This window comes from Pleurodeles waltl, chromosome 11 (assembly GCF_031143425.1).
Source record: "Pleurodeles waltl isolate 20211129_DDA chromosome 11, aPleWal1.hap1.20221129, whole genome shotgun sequence".
NCBI lineage: Eukaryota > Metazoa > Chordata > Amphibia > Caudata > Salamandridae > Pleurodeles > Pleurodeles waltl.
The window spans coordinates 541,337,691-541,361,673 of NC_090450.1; the positions used below are offsets into that span (position 1 = coordinate 541,337,691).

Consider the following 23,983-nt stretch of genomic DNA (forward strand, 5'->3'; position numbering starts at 1 on the left):
CCCAGGATGGCAGAACAAAGAACTTCCTCTGAGAGAGGGTGTGACACCCTCTCCCTTTGGAAAATGGTGTGAAGGCAGGGGAGGAGTAGCCTCCCCCAGCCTCTGGAAATGCTTTGTTGGGCACAAAGAGGACCCCTTAGCCCTGCTCTGGCGCGAAACTGGACAAAGGAAAGGGGAGTGACCACTCCCCTGACCTGCACCTCCCCTGGGAGGTGTCCAGAGCTCCTCCAGTGTGCTCCAGACCTCTGCCATCTTGGAAACAGAGGTGCTGCTGGCACACTGGACTGCTCTGAGTGGCCAGTGCCACCAGGTGACGTCAGAGACTCCTTGTGATAGGCTCCTTCAGGTGTTGCTAGCCTATCCTCTCTCCTAGGTAGCCAAACCCTCTTTTCTGGCTATTTAGGGTCTCTGCCTCTGGGGAAACTTTAGATAACGAATGCAAGAGCTCATCCGAGTTCCTCTGCATCTCTCTCTTCACCTTCTGATAAGGAATCGACTGCTGACCGCGCTGGAAGCCTGCAAACCTGCAACATAGTAGCAAAGACGACTACTGCAACTCTGTAACGCTGATCCTGCCGCCTTCTCGACTGTTTTCCTGCTTGTGCATGCTGTGGGGGTAGTCTGCCTCCTCTCTGCACCAGAAGCTCTGAAGAAATCTCCCGTGGGTCGACGGAATCTTCCCCCTGCAACCGCAGGCACCAAAAAGCTGCATTACCGGTCCCTTGGGTCTCCTCTCAGCACGACGAGCGAGGTCCCTCGAATCCAGCGACTCTGTCCAAGTGACCCCCACAGTCCAGTGACACTTCAGTCCAAGTTTGGTGGAGGTAAGTCCTTGCCTCACCTCGCTGGGCTGCATTGCTGGGAACCGCGACTTTGCAGCCACTCCGGCCCCTGTGCACTTCCGGCAGAAATCCTTTGTGTACAGCCAAGCCTGGGTCCACGGCACTCTAACCTGCATTGCACGACTTTCTAAGTTGGTCTCCGGCGACGTGGGACTCCTTTGTGCAACTTCGGCGAGCACCGTTTCACGCATCCTTGTAGTGTCTGTTTCTGGCACTTCTCCGGGTGCTACCTGCTTCAGTGAGGGCTCTTTGTCTTGCTCGATGTCCCCTCTCTCTGCAGGTCCAATTTGCGACCTCCTTGTCCCTCCTGGGCCCCAGCAGCGTCCAAAAATGCCAAACGCACGATTTGCAACTAGCAAGGCTTGTTGGCGTTTTTTCAGCGGGAAAACACTTCTGCACGACTCTCCAAGGCAAGAGGGATCCGTCCACCCAAGGGGAAGTCTCTAGCCCTTTTCGTTCCTGCAGAAACCTCAGCTTCTTCTGTCCAGTAGAAGCTTCTTTGCACCCGCAGCTGGCATTTCCTGGGCATCTGCCCATCTCTGACTTGCTTGTGACTTTTGGACTTGGTCCCCTTGTTCCACAGGTACCCTAGATTGGAAATCCACAGTTGTTGCATTGCTGGTTTGTGTCTTTCCTGCATTATTCCTCTAACACGACTTCTTTGTCCTTAGGGGAACTTTAGTGCACTTTGCACTCACTTTTCAGGGTCTTGGGGAGGGTTATTTTTCTAACTCTCACTATTTTCTAATAGTCCCAGCGACCCTCTACAAGGTCACATAGGTTTGGGGTCCATTCGTGGTTCGCATTCCACTTTTGGAGTATATGGTTTGGGTTGCCCCTATCCCTATGTTTCCCCATTGCATCCTATTGTAACTATACATTGTTTGCACTGTTTTCTAAGACTATACTGCATATTTTTGCTATTGTGTATATATATCTTGTGTATATTTCCTATCCTCTCACTGAGGGTACACTCTAAGATACTTTGGCATATTGTCATAAAAATAAAGTACCTTTATTTTTAGTATAACTGTGTATTGTGTTTTCTTGTGATATTGTGCATATGACACTAAGTGGTACTGTAGTAGCTTCACACGTCTCCTAGTTCAGCCTAAGCTGCTCTGCTAAGCTACCATTATCTATCAGCCTAAGCTGCTAGACACCCTATACACTAATAAGGGATAACTGGGCCTGGTGCAAGGTGCAAGTACCCCTTGGTACTCACTACAAGCCAGTCCAGCCTCCTACACCAGCCTCCTACACTATGTAAATATTACTAAAGGCTTTGCATTGCCCTTGTGCCACCTTGCTTGACAAGGGCAATGCAAAAAGTCCCTCTCTGTCTCTCCCTCTCACACACACGGAGCACCTGTCAGACACACACACGTGCTCAGGACACCTGTCAGACACACTCGCAAGCACGGTCCCACCTCCTTATTAAACGCATAATACAGACAAAGTCCTTCTCCCTTTTCCCGCGCTCTCTCTCACAGGCACGCGTCACCAGTCAGACACTCCTGTCAGAGACACGCAGACTTGCAGTTATTTCACTCACGTGCACCCCCCTTCTCCCCTAACCTCCTTCAGACACCCTCACAAGAACAGCCTCTCATAAACAGGCTCATGCACAGTATCTCAGACACACACAGTGGAGGCTCTCAGTAGCGGGCACATTACTCATGTCACAACACACCCCTCCGTCTCCCCCTAACGCTGCCGACGGAGGGGGCTGCGGATGTCTCCCCGACCCTCGGCTGCAACTAAGCAACTCTGGGCTCCAGAGGGAGGTGCAAGACCGAGGATCAACCAATACTTCCCTTCAAAGGCATCCTACCTTCTCCTCAAGAGCACCCCACGTCCCTTTTTCCCCAAGCGCCTCGAGACTGGCTTCCTCACCTTTTCTCTGGAGGACATATTTGCCACTACACCGGGAACCCCCGTCCATAGAAATATCCATAATCGTATAACCCCAAGCCCCCCACTCCGGAGCAGTAACAGTCCCTTCAGTCACAAGGGCATCCCCCTTCTCACTACCCATCCTTTCCCTCCACTCACTTCCTCCCCACCCCCATCTTGCTCCCTGCAGACCCTGCAGTGTGCCCTGAACACTCCGCCATGTCAGATCTAGGGGTGCGGGTGTCGCCCAAAACACTCATGCCACTCTACCTGGTCCTCCTGGTGGGCGCGTGCCAGTGGCTGCCTGCAGAAACCAAAAAGCCCCCCCGGATCGTACCATGCCCCACTAGCTGCTCTTGTACCCGGGACACCGCCTTCTGCGTGAACTCCAAGGTCGTACCCCCCAGCCTGCCCCCCGAAATCATCTCCCTGTGAGTATCGCCAGGTCTGCACGGGGTAGCGGGCATTAGAAGTGGTTGTGAGAGATGCTGGGGCAAGGGAAGGCGCAGGTGGTAAAATAGGGGACAGGCTCAGATTAATGAGAGAGGGAGGAGAGCAGCGAAAGCCGTAGGGCATGCGTAACGCAGAGGGCAGAACCTAAATTAAGAAAAAAATCATAACCAGGTTGGGCGTTGATTAAATAGTCAAATGTGTGCAGAATGTGTTATATGTGGTGTGGTAAAATTAAATGTCACAGGGCAGGCGCTCCGGTTGGCATGCTAAAACTGGCCCTGAAGTGGGATGGACAAGGGCAGGGTCTGCTACGGTACGTGGGCACGAGCAGGGGCGTGGCTACCATTGGTGCAGCAGGTGCAGTGGCACCTGTGCCCATAGGTGGATGGGCCTACTTCCCGCCAATGAATTACTTTTTTAAATATGAAGCCAGGCCGCGGAGTCTCAATCTCCTTCCTTGCATTAGGGCCGACTGCACACTTGCTACGTCACTGACAGACCCCCGTGCATCCCAGAGGACGAGGGAGCTGCTGAGCCTGGGAGGAAATACACGGGTGGATATCGATTGTTTATTGATCAGCAGCTCTCGTGGAAGTGCTGCTCAGGAGCTGCCAGACAGCTGCATTGGCTGGAGAGCGTGCTGCAGTTTGTAACAAGTGTGTCTGTGCGTCTGCAGGTGCGTTACTGTGGAGCGTGCAGGACTCAGACGCGCCAGCAGCGATGTGTGTGAGTGGGTCCATTACTGGTATTGCAGCACTGCACGTCAGGGCAGAGGTGCATTAGTAGAGCTGTATGTGAATGGCAGTGTTGGAACAGCAAGGGACGCCGCAAGTCATGATTGAGGTACATCAGCAGGTGTGTACCAGTGCTCCAGCACAAGAATTGCAAGGGGGTTGGGGCATGGCAACCTTGACGTTTATCAATCAACGTAGAGCTTTGTAGTTGACAGTACTCGAGGAGCATAAAGCGCTATGCTGGGTCGCGCTTGAGATGCACCAAAAAAAAAAAAAAAATGAGTGCAAAGTATGGCACATTGCTGCAGGTCAGGACTGACATGCATAGGCAGCAGTGCATAATTTGAGCCGGTGGCTTCCGGTGCTCAGCACCGGCATTTAATTGTCAGCACCAACACTAGTGACAGTCCATTCCATGGAGGTGCTGTTTGTCTGATTTTGAGGTCAGCACATTAATAGTGTTTAATAAGTCCATAAACATTAAAAAGAACAATATCTTCCACTCACGTCCCTATTATAGCTTTGGGTGGCCTAGAATAGTCTGGATTATCACACTTGAAAGAGTGCGATGGTTAGTAGTTGTGTTGATACCGTCATTAGCAGAGGTAATATGAGCAATGGGTGGTGCAGGCTGCAGTTCCATTACCGGGATAGCAGTGGGGAAGTCTTTGGATTTCATTTGGGTGTCGCCAGGGGTCGCAGCTGCCACCCCTGCTTTGCCTTTTGCTGCCCCCGGCACTACTTTTACAACCTCTGGTCTCATAGGTGGCAAATTCAATGCCAGGAACACAGTGGCAGCTCATCCTTATGGACGACACCTGGACCTCTACTCTTTTTGTTTCCTGTCAATTTTTGATTACACTAATAGTGAATAATAATATATTATTCAATATCAGTGTAATAAAATGGAGTGCAATTAGCTGGAATATGCCCTTACACGGCAGCTCAGGTAGGTAAAAAATGCTTTAAAATGTATGTTGTGTGTGTGCTAGCAGGTGAGAGTGTGTTTATGTAAGTCAGAAAGTGTATGCAAATATGAATTTGTGTGTATGTATAAGTATGTAGGTGTGAGTGAAAGCAGAAGTAAAAGGGCGTCTGATGTCCCTTCCGCTGCCCTTGGCATTTTTGTGAATTGATGTCCATGGGGCAGTAGCACAGAATGGAGGTGCATCAGTGTTAGGGGTGGGTGAAGAATTCCGCTCCGCCGGCAGAGTTTTCCCTACTCTGTGCTCCGCCCTCTGTGCGGAGTTCCAAAAAACTCTGCAAAGTGACGTGGAGCAGAGTTTTTTCTCTTGGGCATCTCGCCAACGTTAGGTTGGGGAGTGAGATTTCTGAAAACGGGTGGTCACTGCAGGTCGCTACCACTCACGTTGAGAAAGCTGCGCTTGCGTTGAGGAAGCTGCCGCTCGAGCAGAAAATCTACTCAAGCAGCAGACAGAAGTTAGCACTCTCTGGCGTTCTGCATGATGCAGTTTGTGCTGATTTTACAGCATGGGAGAAAGCCCTGGCTGAAAATCAGCATGAACAGCATGACTTATCCAAACTCTGCCGCTTGCGGAACTCCACGTAGGGTGGCAGAGTTTTTTTGGCACTTCACGGAGTTCCACGTAGCAGAACTCTGCCCAGGATTAATCAGTGTGTGGCTCCTAGTACCGGGGTAGCATATGGTACAGTGCACTGACAGGGCTGTGTGTGGGCCCCAAGCCAGCAATGCTGCTGGGTTGTACACTGACAAAGCTGATGGTGCACCTTTCTTCCTCCGCAGGACCCTGGTGAGTGCGGACTTCTCACAGATCCAGGAAGAGCTGTTCGCTCATCTGCCGAACCTGCAGTTCCTGTACGTAGCCTGTCACTCGGACTCCCTGCAACCATCCCTCTACATTTGCTCCCCTTCATGCTTATTCCTTTTTTACAATTTTCTGCCAACACAAGAAATTTCATTATAGTCTGCCTGGTGATCCTCAATAGCAATCAAAACCTTTCAGCTAACCTGAATTTAAACAAACAATTGAAGAGGGAGAAAAACATTTCAGTAGGATGTTTTTGGGCTGGAAAATTGGCAGTTTGTCTCAATCTCAGAGCTTTACTACCGTGGTAAACCATCCATATTTCACTCACTCTTCCATCCTTTTATGCATCCACTCCCTTTTACTCATCCATCCTTTCTTTCACTCATCCATCCATTTTTTCCATTATCCATCTATCCACCCTTTCACTCATCCATCCATCCTCCCTTTGACTCATCTGTCCAATATTTCTCTCATCCATCCATCCACCCACCTTTTCACTATCCACCCTCCCTTTCACTCATCCATCCATTCTTTCACTCATCCATCCTTTCATTCATTCATCTATTCATCCATCCTTTCGCTCGCCCATCCATCCACCTTTTCACTAACATCCATCCTTTCACTCACTCACCTTTGTCTGCCAAGTTGCAGACAGAAGAGCCCCATCAAGAATTTCACCACCACCAGTATAGCTGCTAAAGTTGGGGGTTCATGAGACTCCAGCATCAATCCTTTTACTCATCCATCCATCCATCCATCCATCCATCCATCCATCCATCCACTCATCCAACTATCCATCCTTTCACTTTGTTCATCCATCCATCCTGTTACTTCACCTATACTTTCACTCACTCATGCAGCCATACTTTCACTCGCTCATGCATCCATACTTTCTCTCATCATCCATTCACCCTTTCACTCATCCATCCATCCATTGTTTCGGTCATCCACCATCCCTTTCATGCATCCATCCATTCTTTCACTTATCCATCCACTCTTTTATACATCCACCCACCCTCTTTAACTCATCCATCCATTCTTTCACTCATCCATCCTTACATCCACCCTTTCACTCATTCATCCATCTACCCATCCACCCTTTCACCCATACACCCATCCATACTTTCACTCACTCACTCACACACCCACACTTTCACGTTATTTATGAGCCTTTGTCTGTCAAGTTGCAGACAGAAGAGTTCCATCAAGAACTCCACGCCCGCTGTAGCTACTAAAGCAGGGGAAAGGGAGGGGGGTCACTACGCCCCTGCCTTGAAGCCTTTTATGCATTCTTAATACCTACGTGTAAACGTAGAGTGATGAAAATGGTGATCTGGGGTCTGTGAAGGCTGTTGAGGATACTGGATCATGACGTTTGTTTTAGCGAAAAACGAATTAAAAAACGACAACCTACAACTATAATATATATATTTTTTACTCATAGCAGTTGCTGCACAACCCAACCCAATATGAAGGTTGTATGCACTCCCTCAGCCTGTCAAGGTGTCTTTATAGCACAATCAGTGTCACCTAATAAAAACGTGAAACCTATTCTTAGGAAAAATGACATATCTAACCTCACTACGTGTGCCTTAGTAGCCTAGGCAGTAGTCAATATATTATCAGAAAGGTTAAGAACAGCGTGTTCTGTATTATCTATTTCCTCCATCGGTTGTCCCCCTTCCTCAATCTAGTCCTCCACCCCTCCAATACATAAACTATATCGATAGCGCGAGAGAGCGGATACATAACAGGTACCAATAGAATATGTTCCAGTATTGCCATTGAGTAGTTCTGGTGACATTGTAAACACGGGATCAAAGGCTCCACGGGTTGTAACTATCACCAGAACCCAGAGGTGGCAGTACAAGACCATACAAATTACCCACTGCATTTTTCATATTACATATTTATTCTGGGGCAGTTGTCTTGACAAATGTGTATTTTGCAAACAAGGAAATGTTTATCGAAAATAGTCAATTTGATTTTGGACCATAATGTTTGATTGCCAGCAATAAGAGCACACGTAGTATAGGTTGTCACCATGTATTTTCGCTTCTATACGACTAGCAAATTATTTAATTATATAGTTAACAATGTAGAATTTTAGAAAAAACACCCTTTGTATTACTAAAAAACATTCTGTCTGAAGGAGAGAGTTATTATTGAAGCTGTTCTTTTCAAGGTAAGCTAACAATGGCTACTTATTGAAATCAGAATGCTTAGGTCTTGTTACCATCTACGATTAGATAGTGGGCAAAACCATGGACAATGATGAAGGCTTGTGGAATTATGTGATTCTGTGCCATTTACAGCATATGCGCCATAATTATCAATTAATTGCATTTGACATATCATTTGTGTGAGGAAATGTGGTGTATTACATAGTGTGGTTTTGCAAACTCACCGTGGAATACACTCATTGCAGACGTGGGTCTAGTCAGGCTCATGTGCTAAACCTTAGCTCAACCCTGGGTAGCTGTGGCTTTGAACAGTCATGTTTAAACAAAGGAAAATGTGTCAAGAATATAGAAGTACCAAAAACAACCAAATAAAGTCATGCAACACAAAGGAAATCCAACACCTATTTATAAAAAACGGTCCTATTTTTCTGAACTTTTAGACACCATAACAAACAAAATCCACTGGAGAGTTCCTTAGATCTGAATTTTTATGAAAATCATAAATCACAGCTTTTCACTCAAAAACGTAAACAAGCATTGGTAAATGCAAACTTTGGAAAGTTTTTAAAGAGTTGTGTTGGGCTAATCTGGCCCACTTTGGGTGACCAATTCTGACAGATGAAACATCCGGGGGCCAATAAGGAGTAGTAGGACAGTTACCTTGCCACAAAAGCTGTCTCAAGTCCAGTTCCAGGAGCAATGGGTGAACCACCATAGATTGTAATGCAATGTATTTGAATCTCAGTTTCCTTAAGGACCTTTTATGGTCTCCTCCTCTCCTGGTCCATGTGATTCTGTCAATACCAAAAAACACATACCAGTGTTGCAATCATGGAACTCTGTATAGTGGTGTGCCACTGGGAACATGGAATATTCCTTTCTGATTGCTCTCATATGTTTTCATATAGGTTCCTCACTGGGCAGAGGGTATTCCTCATATATAAAAGGCCACATGGACATGAGAGTACATATACACAATAGTCAGAGTTACCATTGATTGATTTATTGATTTTTCTCTCTACACCTGTTTATTGTTCTCTTTATGCCTGTTGGTAATTCAAATTCTCTAACATTCTGACTGGTTTTATATGCCTTCTATCTCCTGAATTTTGTGAAACCTTTTGGTGGTTGTATCCAGTTACCCCCAGTGATTTCATTTGGGTAACTAGGTACCAGAATATCCTCAATGGATATGGCTTTGTGGAATGTAATGTATTTTTGGTATGTATTAGTAGGATGTGCAGTAAGTTGTTTGCCTATTACATAATTTGACTTTAGTTTATTCCAGTGTTTAGTCTGTATTTTCCTGATTGTTTCTGACCAATGGCATAACATAGGCCCCCACAGCCCCCACAGTGCAGGTGGGCCCCTGAGCTCCAGGGGCCCTTCAGCAAAAGTGGTAGGAGGCGGGCCAGGGAGGGGGCTCCCTCCATGTACTTTGCAGGGGGGGCCCTCTCAAGTTTCATTACACCACTCATTCTCATTCCGCTTAAATTAGTGATAAATCTAACTGCATCCACATCCTGCTCTACAACTTTAGTCATCTGATGGCTAATTAGAAAATCACTCACTTGTTTCAGTCTGACCCTCCCTTCTGCCACAGTTAGGGTTTTCTTAAAGAAACCACTGGCTCAGAACAGCGTCTTGTTCACATGATGATGTTGTAGTACAATTTATTTTTGCTGTGAAGAAATACCCATCAGGGTACTCCATTTGAGCTTAGGGAGATGTGAGCAGTTAGCATGTAGAATGCTATTACTGCTGTCTCCTTCCTGAAAAGACTAGTGGTCAGTGTGTTCTTTCCCACTTCAATTCTAACATCCAGAAAATATATGTCCACTTATATATGAATTTCAGATTTAGATCACTGTACTGTAGTGATTCTACAAAGGAGCAAGCATTTGTTTTGCTGTCATCCCAAATAATGAATAGCTTATCAATGTAACAGACCCACAGTAGGATATGATTGGTTATGTTTTCATGATCAGGGCCCAGACCACTAGCTCCTCATGTCAGCGCATAAAGATGATAGCATAGCTGGGGGCAAAGCAATTGCCCAACGTCTGACAGTACCACTGGTCCTCAAATACAAATATATTGTTATATTCAGTCATATGTGGTAACATCACTGTATGTTCAAATTGGCCCAGAGTTAGGCCCTGCATGCTTGGATCCCCACTTAATGCTAGATACAGGTGTACAGTGAATTAACATTAGACATAAGTAGAAGATATGAAGGTTCCCAGAGCTCATCCTCAAATTTGCAAAGAAAGTCAGTTGTGTCCCTGTGGCATGATGGTAAACAGGATACAAAAGACAACAGAAAATGATTGATATCACTGATATCAAGAGCAGTGTTTACAATTATGCTACCAATCGAAGACATAATGGGCTTTCCTGGTGGGTGTTGGGATCCTTATGTACCTTGATGTGAAGGTAGAAGCCTGGAACTATGGGGCTTCTGGTTTTTCTACCTTCACAAATTGAAAATCTTCAAGGCTTAGTAGGACCTTGCCTTTCCAATTAAGAGTTATTGATATTTGACTATGGTGTACCTGTAGGTCCTCACTTGTATGTTTCCATAACAACCTGAGAGTAGTAGTTGTCTCAGTGCCTCCTCACATTATTTACCTGTGTCCCATAAGACCACATTAGCTCCTTTATCAGAAGGCCTAATGAAAAAAGGATTAATTATCTAGTCAAGCAATGTCACATTTTTGTTGATTTGTCAAATTAGGATGTGCATGTCATCTTTTCTGTTTACGCATTTTTGACAATTCTTTTATTATTACCGTATGAAACGTGTATTTACTGTGATGTTAGTGCAGGATTGTATCTTGATTTGGCTCTAAAATGACTACCACTCAGTCTATCATATATAAATATATATTTATACTCAACACTGGCAGGACCATAGGAAATTGATTTTTTGGTTTGCTAATAACTTTGGCGTAATTTGACAAATCTTCACAAAACATTCCAAAAGAGGTTCCTCCACCTCTGGTCCTTCCTGAAAAGTTTTGGGGTGATTTGTCAGTCAGGGGCCGACAAAAAAATTGAGGGGTTCCCAAAATGAGTTTTCTCCATGCAATTTTCCATAGGTAAAATACAACAGCGCTACAGTTGAAAGAACTGAACAGAATTACGCCAAATTTGGCAGAAACCTAGAACTTTACCCAGAAAGGGTGCTTTTTGAGATTTGGTGTAAATCCAATGAGTAGTTTTGGAGAAATTAAGGTCCACATTTTATAGACATGCGCAGCTGCAACACTACAGCGAGTCAGGCAGATCAAAAGATAAGATCCGATTGTCTGCCTCACATCAACAAATGTATGCAGCCATTTTAGGGCTTGGGCACTGAGTCCTCATGTCCTTAAAAAAATAAAAATAACAGATAGAGGGCAGGCGAGGGATACTTTATACAGTTTTTTTTAACTGTACCAAGTACAGCAGTAGAACCAAGGTATTGTGGTAAAACTGACAGGAAAAGAAGAGAGCTCCGACTCTTTGTGATTTGAAACCACCCATGGTGGGCCATGGCTGGGGAAAGGTCAGCACATATGTTTTCAAAGAGGAGGGGGCATGTGTCCCTCTTTCCTGAGCCAGTAAGTGGCCCCAGTAGCCCCATACTCCTGGCCCTGAGGCAATTTAAATAATTATTATAGGGAGGGGGCATGCGACGCCCTCCCAGAGCCATTTCCTGGCCCCAGGGAAGCCTATCCCCCATTGCCCAATGTCTTATATGAGAAGTGGGACATGGAGTCTTTTCTACTGAGCCATAGGTCAGCACCGGGGATCCCATCACCCAGGACCCGAGGAGAGTCAGTGGGCAGTAAAAATCATGCCCCAGGATGCTGTGTTGTTCACTGCCCGGTAGAGTGTGGGGTGGAAACAGAAACCTAATTCCCTGCCCACGCTCTCCTGAGCAGGGAGCAGCTTTGCTTTTGCCCAGTGGGATTAGAAACAAAAGCTGCTCCTGCTAAGTGGGAGCAAAGCAATAGAGCCGGCTTTCACTGGCACCCAGGATGAGTGCTGACAGGGGAGCCGATGTTGCTGCGGGTGTCATGGGCCTCCCTATGACCTCCCAACGACTGCATGTGTTGTGGGCGCCTCTGGTGGGACTAAGGCACCAAGTAAAAATTAAAAATAAAATAAAGACACAGGTAGCACAAAAGTGGACTCCCAGTGCTTCCATTAATAAAAGAAAATATAGGCTGTGGCTGCCCCGGAAGGGTCAGGGCCCCTCAAGTGTATATATAAAAAAGGAAAAATAAACCTTGGTGTTTTTCTGATGAAGCAGCGGGGTCACTAACAAAATATTCACTCCTCTCTCCGGGGAGCACCCCATCATGCCCTACAATAATGTTTTTGTAAAAATTGTGGTTATCGTGGAGCTCCAAAGAGGGGCAGGACACTACCTACAACTGTGGGTCATCTGCAATGAATGCATCAGGCCCCCAGGAAAGTTTTAAACAAAAACATTGTCTCCAGAGTCGGGGATGGAGTCAGCTGCCATGCCTTGAGGGAGCAGGCTACAGTGCTCCTCTTTGCCTGTGGCCTCTCTGACCTCCCGTGCCCGAGGGATGAGGCGCTCTTCTGCCTCCGGCGCTGCTCCCAAAATGGCAACTCTGCTCTGATGGGGGAGCTGCCCCCTGTTTACCTGCGGTTGTGGAGGTGAGCCATCATCCCCCTGCCCAAGGAGCCGCTTTGGGGGGAGTGCATGTGGACTTGGGAGACCACCTGCAACTCAAAGCGGCATCCAGAGTGTGGCTATTTGGGCTCACCCTCTTTTCCGAGACTGTTCTGGCCATCCCTGTGCCCAGAATGGTGGCTCTGCTTTGATAGCGGGAGCCACCTTGTTCCTACCTGTGGTTGCAGCGGTGAATGATCTAAGGGGAATCATCCCGCGGCTCCGGGGGTGTAGACTTGGGAGCCCCCGTGACTAGAGGCAGTGACTGGAGTGTGGACGTCTGGGTCCGCCGGAACTCCTGGCCTGACCTGTGGCCATACTGTTAGGTCTTGGGGAACTAGTGCTTATCTCCATTGGTACCGTACTGCAGCTTGGGGGCGCTGGCTGGTCAGCCAACACCGCCCCTTGCTTCACTGACTTTCACACCCCCTAGTGTTGATGACAGTGCATAGCTGATGGTCGTGCATTGCCTTGGATTGTGAGGGCTGCTCCTCTGGTTCCTGCGGCTTCCAGTCCACGGGCCGTGCTCCTCCCTTGGTCCTGGGGCCACTTTCGACTGCCCATGACCTCTTGCCTAAGCCTGCTCCTAGGGGGGGGTTTATGAACTGGTTGTCCCTGTTGCCTCAACCTCTGCACCCTTGGCCTCCTGGTTACCCCTTCCCCAGGACCTGTAGAGTGCTTTTTGTTGGGACCAAGGGGGCCAGCCGAGCACTCCCCCTCACACTCGTCACCCCTGTGGCCCGCCCCTTTACAAGGAACAATAATAAACACTTTATTATCGTTCCCTTGTGAAGGTTTTCAGCTGTCACTGCTGGCGGGGGCAATGCTCCTCCGCCCTCGTGGAGGCCCCTGGTAAAAAGTGGAGTAGAAAGTGGCAGGATGAGTGCAACTGCACTCAGCCTTAACAGCTTGCTCCATCCCATCAAGTCATCCAGCCCTCCTCCATGACCTTGGTGCTTCTGGGTGCTATCTGTGATAGGTACTGACCATTCGAGGGGCATGGACCTGCTTTTCTGAGACCCATAACTAGCTTCCACCCAAACCCTTTCCAATCCACCAAGAAATGCACACCTCTATCCCTGCTACAAGGCTGTGTGGGTGAGTGGCTACCTGCAGCCTGATATGGAGTGAGTGGTTTTACGTAGGATGAGTACAACGGTGCTCAGTCCTAACAATATGCTGTGAGCACATGGTAGACTTGGAATTGAAGGCAAGCCTTTTTTCTAAATATGTTTTTATTAAAGTTTCAAACAGTGTCTAGTACAGCATTGCATCTTCAACCAGCGTATATTTCAACAATATAAGTGTCTTACATTTTCTTTGAGGCTGTTCAACATGTGAGTCCACCAATCTCACAGGGTCCCATCTCCCCATTCTGTTAACCCAGATGCCCCTCCCCCCACTGCCCCAATGGCTGGTTCAAGTACCTCCCTCATCCTATTCCCTTCGGCACAGGAACCAAGATCTTGCCCGGCATTATTCCTCCACCCCCCCCAACCCCCCCTCCCCCCCACCATCAGCAAGGCCTCTCCCACTGTGTCCTCTTTCTGAGTCTGCTTAATGTGTTGCTCATCGACATCCTATAATTACCAAATATGATGATGATAACGCAGTGCATATTGTCAAATCTCCTTACTTGACTTCTCATAATGACAATCAAATAATGGAGGTCTGTGCCGCAGTGTATCCAGGCAGATCTTTGAATCCCCCTCACTCTTTCTGTACACCTGTTACTTCTATCGCATCCATAAGATTTCAGCGGGGGAGACCTCCTGCCACAGTCAGCATAGGAAATCGGATACGGCATATAAAGGAAAATCCACAAATACAAAAAAGAACCTGCAGAGGTAATTAAAAGTAGTCAGCAGGCACAAAACACTAAAATGATTGTCTGTCTCTTACACCTCCACACTACCAAGCACTGCATCCCATAACACAATAACCGCACTTTATGGGTCATCACGCAGTACAGGGAAACATTTGTCGCAAAAGCTTAAAGCAAAGACAACTTACTTCCAACCACACAGCCACACAGTGAAGAATATTATCCACATGTATAATGTTTCAGCATCCCACATATGGGCAATAAGCCCTATACAAATGCTGTAATACAATATGATACAATACAGTTATACACAACCCCTGTTCTGCATCCCTATTCATAAACCCCATTGTCAATATTTTCATATGGTGGGCCATGTCATTCCCCAAAGGTGTTCCTCGAATGCCCCTGCATCTAAATCTAAAAATCCAAGATTCCTATTTTGTAAAGTGCCCCCAACAAGGCAAATTGCCCTATAGATTTCACTCTTGAGATGATATAACGAGCACTTTACATGTTCCTCACCAGTGAACTGTAGCTCATTATGATAGGACTTTTGTAGAGCCACAAAAAGCAAAAAATGAATTTGTGTAGTCATCAGCTAAGGTACAGCCGATAGGGTTCTCTGGAGGGGACAGACAGATGTTGCACTCTTTTCAAGAGCGCCAATTTCTTGTAAATCCAGAACAGTTTATTGGTGGAGTTTGATGTTAGGGTGATTCAGAACTGAAAGCAGGGCTTCTTCTCTGGTGCAAGCTCATTTGGATAAAAGAAATGTTGCATGTGTTGGCAAATGGGTAAGATTTGAAGCAGTCTTTTAAGACTTCTTCCCTTTCATGAGGGCACGTGAATAGAATACTGAGTACAAATCCCTGTGTTTTTTTCCCCTTTGTGGGGGAAGTAACAGGCAAAAGTCTGCACACAATTACAAACTGCTAATTGGTTCCAGAGTTTGCAGACTCAGTAATTCCAGGCTCGGAGACACCAAGGCCCATATTTATACTTTTTAGCGCCGCATTTACGTCGTTTTTTGACGCAAAATCGTTGCACACTTACAAAAATACAATTGTATTTTGTAAGTTTGCGCTGCTTTAGCTTCAAAAAATGACGCAAATGCGGGGCTAAAAAAGTATAAATATGGGCCCAAGAAACATAAAATGGCCCAGATCCGACGACGGCCATAGAATGAAATAATATTAAACACTGAAAGTAGCATAAAGTAGACCAAGAAAGAAATGTAAAAGTCTGCGACATAAACTCGGTCCAAAAAAACTAGTGCCAGCCTGAGACAAGAAGACGAACACGCCGCTGTACCTGTGCGCTGTGGTAAACCGTGAGCCAGAGAGGGTGTTCTAGAAAGTGCCAAGTGCAAGGGAACAAATAAAATCCTGTATACAATTAGTTTACAAAGAATTCAAGCAGGATCAGGTGCACAGCTTATCAATAACAACAATACAAAATAGTTTACTTTGGTTTACAAATATATCTTTATAAACATTTACATAAGTCATTAGAATCAATATCAGTTATCCTATACATCTGCTAGTTTATATATGAAATCTTTGAAAAACACAATGCATTAAAATGTGTCCTTCAGGTTTGCAGTATGGTTTCTAAATTAAATAAAGTTACCATGAATACAGTTTGTACTCGACATTTCAGCTAATGATCTAACTTCCTTAAAAACTAAAATTGAGAGTGCTGCATTTTGAGCAGTTAGGCAAACCTGGATATTTGTGTTTGTTCATTTGCAGCAGCGTTCATATTTTAGTGAGGCTGTAAAACTGTAGCAAGAATATATGTAAATGTGAGGGTAGTTAGGGTGAGAGCAGCCGCACTTCCGTTGAGTAACAATACAAGTAAATAAGAGAATCAGTGAAAATTAGACATTGGTGCTCGATGGGTCGGGTGCCTAACTCCCCTAATAGGCACAGAAATGCGTAACAGGTACACAAAGGAAATAACAGCAGAATGACCCCGGCACACAGAATCGGTATAGTCACTATTCAAAATGTAGGACAAGTGTCCCTGGTGTTCAGGTTCCGGACGTAGGTAATGAATCTGAAGAGTCCTCAGTTGGTGATGCAAGTGTCTTTATTTGTAGGCCCAATTTGCCACAGATTTGTGTAGTCATCAAAGAACAGCCAACACGTGTTTCGTCACACAAGTGACTTTTTCAAGGCTGGGCCAGTTGGCCAGGAAGGTGAGTATTGGGTGGAACCGTTATAAGGAGTTGAATGGTTGGTGGTAAGTAAAACCGATCCAGTATATGACGGTGAGCAAAGAAAGCCTTGATAAGCCTCAGTAGGGGGCCCTTGTGGGTTGACAAGCCGGTAGTAAACTGACGGTGAAGCGCGTCTCTGTGTCCCTAAGATTTAACGCTCTGAATAGCAATGAGCAAAAACACAAACACAGTACAGCTGGACGCAGTACAAGCACGTGCGTTCATTTGCAGCTATTTAAACAGAACCATCACAAGTGGAGCGCAGACGTAACCGCGTTTATATTGAACGAGGCGCCCATACTACCAGAAAGCGACAGAAGGACCCTACATGATGGCTGGGACACGTGTCCCACAAAACCCTCTGGCAGACCTAGTTTTTAAGTGATTCTTAACACCTACAAGGCCTGTATTGAGGTACATAACATAGAAGGAGGTAGTTTTTAAGCATAAATTACCATTCATTTGTCATACAATTTTGTCAGGCTGGCCCCTCTGGTGCACAGAATATCTCCAGTCACTTTATTGTTGCCCTGGCTGTAGGTTTCCGCAAGGCGTGTTACAATGATGCTGTCACTCAGTCTCTTTGACAGTCTGTTCTTAGTAAGTAGGATGTACAGTCTGGTGGGGTTCTCGTTTCTGAAGGTTCTCCTGTATTTTGTTGGACTAAGGTAGCAGGACAGGAAGTTGCTTTGTGGTTTCGCTTACAAGCCTTAATAAACCTATTGATCTTTGTGTAGAGTGGTGTATTGTAATTCCTGGCGACTAGGATGGAATAACAGACATCAAACCCCAAGACTCGTTTCCGGCTATACACCCGTTCTCAAGAGTCCTTTCGATCCATTGGTGTTCCAAAAATCAAATAACACTCACTATTCAATGACTTATTTTAACAAATTGTGCTCATTGGTGTTGGCCAATAGGAACATTGACAGTCCTATTGTACTGGCCCTGGCGGCGGGGTTCGAGGAAATGACGGGAACAGAAGCTCCCAGTGAGCAGGTTACTCTTCAGGGTGGGACTTGATCTGGGCTAATTATCTGGAAGCAACACGAGGTGAACTAGACCTGAGACCACCTTAACCGTGTAACTCACAACTTAAACACACTTTTTTGCAGTGAGGGGTATGACATTCACATATAATAATACAAATAGAAGTAAAACTAGTAAGCTGATGCTACTTCACAGCATAAATCAAGACACATTTTTTTTAAATAAAGGAAGTACTCGAAAACTATATAAAATAAATGCAAGCAGAAAAACGAGGCAAGGATTACACACCTTTGCACATTTGGAAACCAGTTCGTCCGTTTGTTACAACTTGAGCTCACATGAATGTATTCAACCTACATGAAACTAGTGCTCGGGTCTACAGTGCCATCTACTGGTGGCAAAGGTTGAATAACACGATAGACATTTTTTTCTATCAGGGGTCATTGGTTTTTTTGCAGCAGCGGAATGATGGTTCCCAGTGGGACCTCACGGCTTCAGCCAGTGGCACTCCAGGTGACTGCCCGTTGTAATAGTTTCAATGCACTTTGTTTAAATTCTCACATAAGGGATGTAAATGCACCTCGTCCTGTTGCGCCCCCTTTTTAAACCTGTGCTGCAGTAACCTCTTTAAAAGAGGTCCTCCGTTGTAAAAACCGAGCTATCCGATGCTCGAGTTCTGGGCCGCTTCGCACGTTCTGCTGGCCCGGGACATTTTCTATTTATAGGCAGGGCAGGTATCGGGGACTGCTGGGAACTCCTGCAAGAGTTCAAAAGGTTGTCTGCAGAGCTGGGGTCCCCCTGGCACAGAACAAGACAGAGGGGCCGACCACATGTTTATCCTTCCTGGGCATAGAGTTGGACACCAATGAGGGCGTTTGCAGACTTCCTCGAGATAAAGTACAAGAACTGCTGAGGAACATCACACAGGTGCTCACAAAAAAGAAAGCTGCACTAGGAGAGATACAACAATTACTAGGCTGGTTCAATTTTGCGTGTAAGGTTATACAAACAGGCAATTTGCCAGGTGATTAGCATGATTACCAGGCACTTGAAGGAGAAACGCCACAGGGTGCGCATTATGGAAGGGGTCAGGAAGGACCTGAAACAGTGGCTGGACTTCCTAGATAGCTTTAACGGGACATTTATATGGAGAGAATCTTGGGTCTCCGCTAAGTAGCTTGAGCTCTTCACTGACGAGGCAGGTGGCGAGGGTTTTGGGGAGGTCTTGAGGAAAGCCTGGATGGCAGCCCATTAGACCGCGGCATGGCATCTAGCCGGGTTAACCAAGAAGATAACGTTACTGCAACTCTTCCCTATAGTGGTGGCCTTTACGATTTGCGGTGGAGACTTACAAATAGGCGGATTACCTTATGGTCAGACACCCACGCAGTAGTACAGACGATCAACCTCGGGACAGCATGGTGCCCGCACGCGGTGCGGCTGCTGCGCCACCTCACTGGTTCCCAACTAAGAAGCAATGTTGCGGTGAGGGCTAGGCACATTCCTGGTTGCGACAACATCACGGCTGATGCTTTGTCTCATTTCCAATGGCAGAAATTCAAGGAACTGGCCCTGCATGGGGAACCACCCATGACTCCTATACCCGGACAGCTGTGAACTGGTGGGACTGGTGGATCGGTCATGAGGATGCTGGTGGACAATGTGCTTGCTCTCAAGATAGCAGCAAGATACAGTAAGTTCCAGGAGGTGTTTCAGGAGGTGACCAGAACAAAAGGGCATCACAAGGTTAGCACGGGGAAGGTGCAGAATTTTATACAGTGGTCATTCACAGAGGGTAGGAGCACAACATGGGCACAAACCCACCTTATTGCAGTGGCCTACTACACAAAGTTGTCATCAGGATCGGATCTCACCAATTCATTTTACAGCAGGGCCCCCATGAAAGGTTGGGGTAGGTTACAGCCCACCTGGTGGGATCAGCGCCTTCCAATTGGCTTTACCTTATTGATTTGGTTAATTGCTATACTTTCACAGGAATGAAGGACTAGACATGAGTGTGGCCTCTTCAAGGCAGCCTTTACACTGGCCTTTTTTGGAGCTTACCGGGTCAGTGAAATCGTGGTACCCGCCAGGTCATCACCAGGGGATTTTTGCTTGCAATGACAGGATATGATCATGGGGGAGGGAGTCATGACCATCCATCTGCGCTGGTCAAAGGCTGACCAAGGGGGGGAAAGGGAAATACTTAGGGGCATATTTATACTCCGTTTGCGCCGAATTTGCGTCATTTTTTTCGACGCAAATTCGGCGCAAAACTAACCCCATATTTATACTTTGGCGTTAGACGCGTCTAGCGCCAAAGTATGAGGAATGAGCGTCATTTTTTTGCGTGAACGCCTTCCTTGCGTTAATGGGATGCAAGGTAGGCGTTCCCGTCTAAAAAAATGACTGCGACGCAAATGCGTCGTATTTATACTCCCGGGCAAAAATCACGCCCGGGAGTGGGCGGGGTAAAAAACCCCGCATTTGCGCCTCTTTTTAACGCCTGGGTCAGGGCAGGCGTTAAGGGACCTGTGGGCTCAAAATGAGCCCACAGCTGCCCTCCCATGCCCCCAGGGACCCCCCCTGCCACCCTTGCCCACCCCAGGAGGACACCCAAGGATGGAGGGACCCATCCCAGGGACATTCAGGTAAGTTCAGGTAAGTATAATTTTCTTTTTTTTTAATATTTTTTTTGGCATAGGGGGGCCTGATTTGTGCCCCCCTACATGCCACAATGCCCAATGACCATGCCCAGGGGACATAAGTCCCCTGGGCATGGCCATTGGGCAAGGGGGCATGACTCCTGTCTTTACTAAGACAGGAGTCATGTAAATGGCATCTGGGCGTCGTTAAAAATGGCGCAAATCGGGTGGAGGCGATTTTTTTGCCTCAACCTGACTTGCCCCATTTTAAGACGCCCTAACGCCATTTTCCCCAACGCCGGCGCTGCCTGGTGTACGTGGTTTTTTTCCACGCACACCAGGCAGCGCCGGTCTGCTAGCGCCGGCTAACGCCATTCAATAAATACGGCCCCCGCATGGCGCTTCAGAATGGCGTTAGCCGGCGCTAAACTTTTTGACGCTAAACTGCGTTAGCGCAGTTTAGCGTCAAAAAGTATAAATACGGGCCTTAGAGCTTTTCTGCCTGGAGGAACAAACTCTGCCCAGTGTACAACATGTGGGAATACATCGGGCCCGGCATCCCCAAAGAATTGCTGCTTTTTCAGCACAAGGGCGGCTCCTGCCTAAACCGTTTCCATTTCAATGCGATTTTAAAGATGGCTATTGCAAAAGCTGTGCTACCGCCACAGAGGATCAGGGCTCACTCCTTCCACATAGGCGCAGCCACAACAGCGGCAGCAAATGGTCTCAGTGAGGACCGGATCGAGAGATTGGGTTGCTGGGCGGCAGGGCCTTTTAGGAGGTACATCAGGCTGGGGGCCCCACTAGTTTAACCCCCGCTGTCTCTCTCCTCTTCTTTTGTTATGCTGCAGACCTTGCTGGAGACAAGTGCAAAATATGTATCATGGGTCACATATATATCAACGGCACAGCGCTAAGCCCATGGAAGAAGTTTGAGGGACTGGAGTTGAAAGACACCATGGTGGCATGGTTCGTTCAGCCTGGAATGCGATGGGCGCAGCTCATCCCCACTGTGTACAGTGCGCTCCAACGGGAAGGCAGGCGGACGTTGTGATCATACATTTAAGGGGGAACGATTTAACCTGCCTAGTTAGGAGAGATCTGTTAGGGACAATCGGATCCGGGCTCACAGCCGTGGCTAGAATGTGTCCAGCAGTTATTTTATGGTCCGAAGTGCTAGCGAGGCCGAGTTGGAGGGGGGCTTGGGACCACAGGGCAGTAGAAAGATGCAGACGGAAACTCTCTATTTCTATGTCCCAAGTGTGTGGGGCCAACTCTGGGGGTTTCATTAGACTTGGCTTTATTAACCTAAAGACACCAGGGTTCTATGAGGCAGACGGCATCCACCTGACAGGGGTGGGCATTGATATGTTTCTAATGAACATAGTGGGGGCTTTAGAGCAGAGAGGTTTTCAATAGCACAATAGGGAAGTGGGGAGGTGCCTGCTGTCGGGTAACCACAGGTACAGTGGTGATAAGACACGGCCGGACAGATAACAGCGTAACATAAAAGGCAAGAGCTGCTCAGGGAGTGTCCTTGGGATGCCTTAGGGCAGGGACAAGTGGGAGCAGTGACAGGCCAACAAAGAGGGTTGGCAGCGGGCAGACACGGCACAAGCAGCCCAGGAAAGGCCAAGGAGCCACCCACCACAATTGGTAGCAAAAGATGCCTAGCCTCTGGGACGCTGCCTAAGAGGCCCCTTGTGAGAATAAGCTGTGGAAGAACATTGGCGATCACTGGCTTACAACAACACAGTAACTGAAGGGTCATTGAACTTGGCATTGACATGGCAATGACATGGCATTGAACTTGTATAATATGACTGCATGTTTGCATTTGTGAGTTTGAATTTGTGAAGTTAAAAACTGCGGCCGTTTTTTGATCCAAATTGACTCCTCTGTACATTGAAGGAATCAGAGGGGGAGGGGATGGAAATCATAATGGGATGGCATAGGAGGAAGGGGAGTCAATTGCCTGTCTGGGTGGGGTTACCACAAGCTGGCAGATAAATATCACTAAATTTATGTACAACAAAATATTGCATAGCCTATTGCTCCCCTAGGAGAGAATCGGGGGTGTAACTTTCCAACAATCACGCTGGCATATAGGGGGTCATTCTGACCCCGGCGGTCAGAGGGTCGGCGGGAGCACCGCCGACAGACCGGCGGTGCCCCGCAGGGCATTCTGACCGCGGCGGTTCGGCCGCGGTCAGATGCGGGAAACCGGCGGTCTCCCGCCGGTTTCCCGCTGCCCTGCAGAATCCTCCATGGCGGCGGAGCGCGCTACGCCGCCATGGGGATTCTGACACCCCCTACCGCCATCCTGTTCCTGGCGGGTCTCCCGCCAGGAACAGGATGGCGGTAGGGGGTGCCGCGGGGCCCCCGTAAGAGGGCCCCACAAAGTATTTCAGTGTCTGCTATGCAGACACTGAAATACGCGACGGGTGCCACTGCACCCGTCGCACCTTCCCACTACGCCGGCTCAATTCTGAGCCGGCGTCCTCGTGGGAAGGTTGATTTGCCCTGGGCTGGCGGGCGGCCTTTTGGCGGCCGCCCGCCAGCCCAGGGCAAATCCCAAAATACCCTCAGCGGTCTTTTGACCGCGGAGCGGTATTTTGGTGGGGGAACTTTGGCGGGCGGCCTCCGCCGCCCGCCGAAGTTAGAATCACCCCCATAATGTCATAATACATTATATGACAAGCAGGGCACATGAGAGGGGCTGAAGGGACATTGGAAAGGGAGATAATTGTGGATTTCCAGGGGTAAAAAGTGACAGAAAACAATAGGGCTTATTTACAAGCCCCTAGTGTTGCCGGTGCGTCACATTTTATATGGGAAAAAGTGACGCACCGGCAGTGCAAGGGACTTGTAAATAAGCCCCTGTATTTTGTAAAATAACCAACATTTTTTAATACTGTCAAAGCAGAGGAGAGTGTGTGTGTGTGTGTGTGTGTGTATATCTCTGTGTTTATGTAAAGATTCCTTTTGAAATCCTACAGATAACTCACATACCCTACTGAAAGCACCTGTACCCAACAGTTTTCCAGAAAACACATTTACTAGGGTGATGTAACACTCCAAACACTCCCCCAAAAGCTACAGTCCTGAATGCAGTGTCCGTTGGTGATCATTCAAAGTGCTATGGCCTAGCACTTTTCCCCAGCTTTCAAAGAGCGAGCTGAACTGGCTAAAAGGAGGATCGGTAGGGTCCTCTCTTCATGAAAGTTTGAAAAGGTTAAGTAAATTGCAAAATTTTACAGCATGTTTCACATATATTTCCCGAAGCACTTTCCTGCTCACTTTCAGCTACCCTGATCCTCTATGCCATAAGATATCTTTCTCAGTCATGAATTGCTGCAGCCTTTTAAAGAAACTCGGATCAGGCTTTATACTAACGCATTTCATTATGGTGGTCCGCAAACTGAAATGCAAAGTCACGCATTATAGCACCTCCTCATCTGTGAAGCCGGAGCGCTGCAATAATGCACCATACTGACTGAAAGCTGTGGCAGCCCGCAAAGGCTAAGGGGGCTGGATCAGCTGCTCGCAGCTCTAGGTGCTACTCTGCTACAATGCACCATAGGACATCTGACACTGCAGCAGCATTGCATTCACTGACGTCAGAAGTCAGTGCCCAATGGCTACTACCGAGACAGTGCCAGGTGAGGTCAAAATGTATGAGACACACTTTAATAGGCAGGTCCGTCCTGCCGC

At 47.4% G+C, this 23,983-nt stretch overlaps 1 protein-coding gene across 1 annotated transcript in view; it reads left to right on the top strand.

Annotated features, from left to right (window-relative positions):
- The first annotated feature begins 2,663 nt into the window (after nt 1-2,663).
- LGI3 (leucine rich repeat LGI family member 3) overlaps nt 2,664-23,983 on the top strand; it is a 115,108-nt gene continuing 93,788 nt past the window's right edge. The window contains exons 1-2 of the mRNA XM_069213967.1: nt 2,664-3,169; nt 5,691-5,762. Of these exons, the coding sequence (XP_069070068.1) occupies nt 2,958-3,169; nt 5,691-5,762 (284 nt within the window). The 5' untranslated portion in view covers nt 2,664-2,957. The remainder of the gene's footprint in view (nt 3,170-5,690; nt 5,763-23,983) is intronic.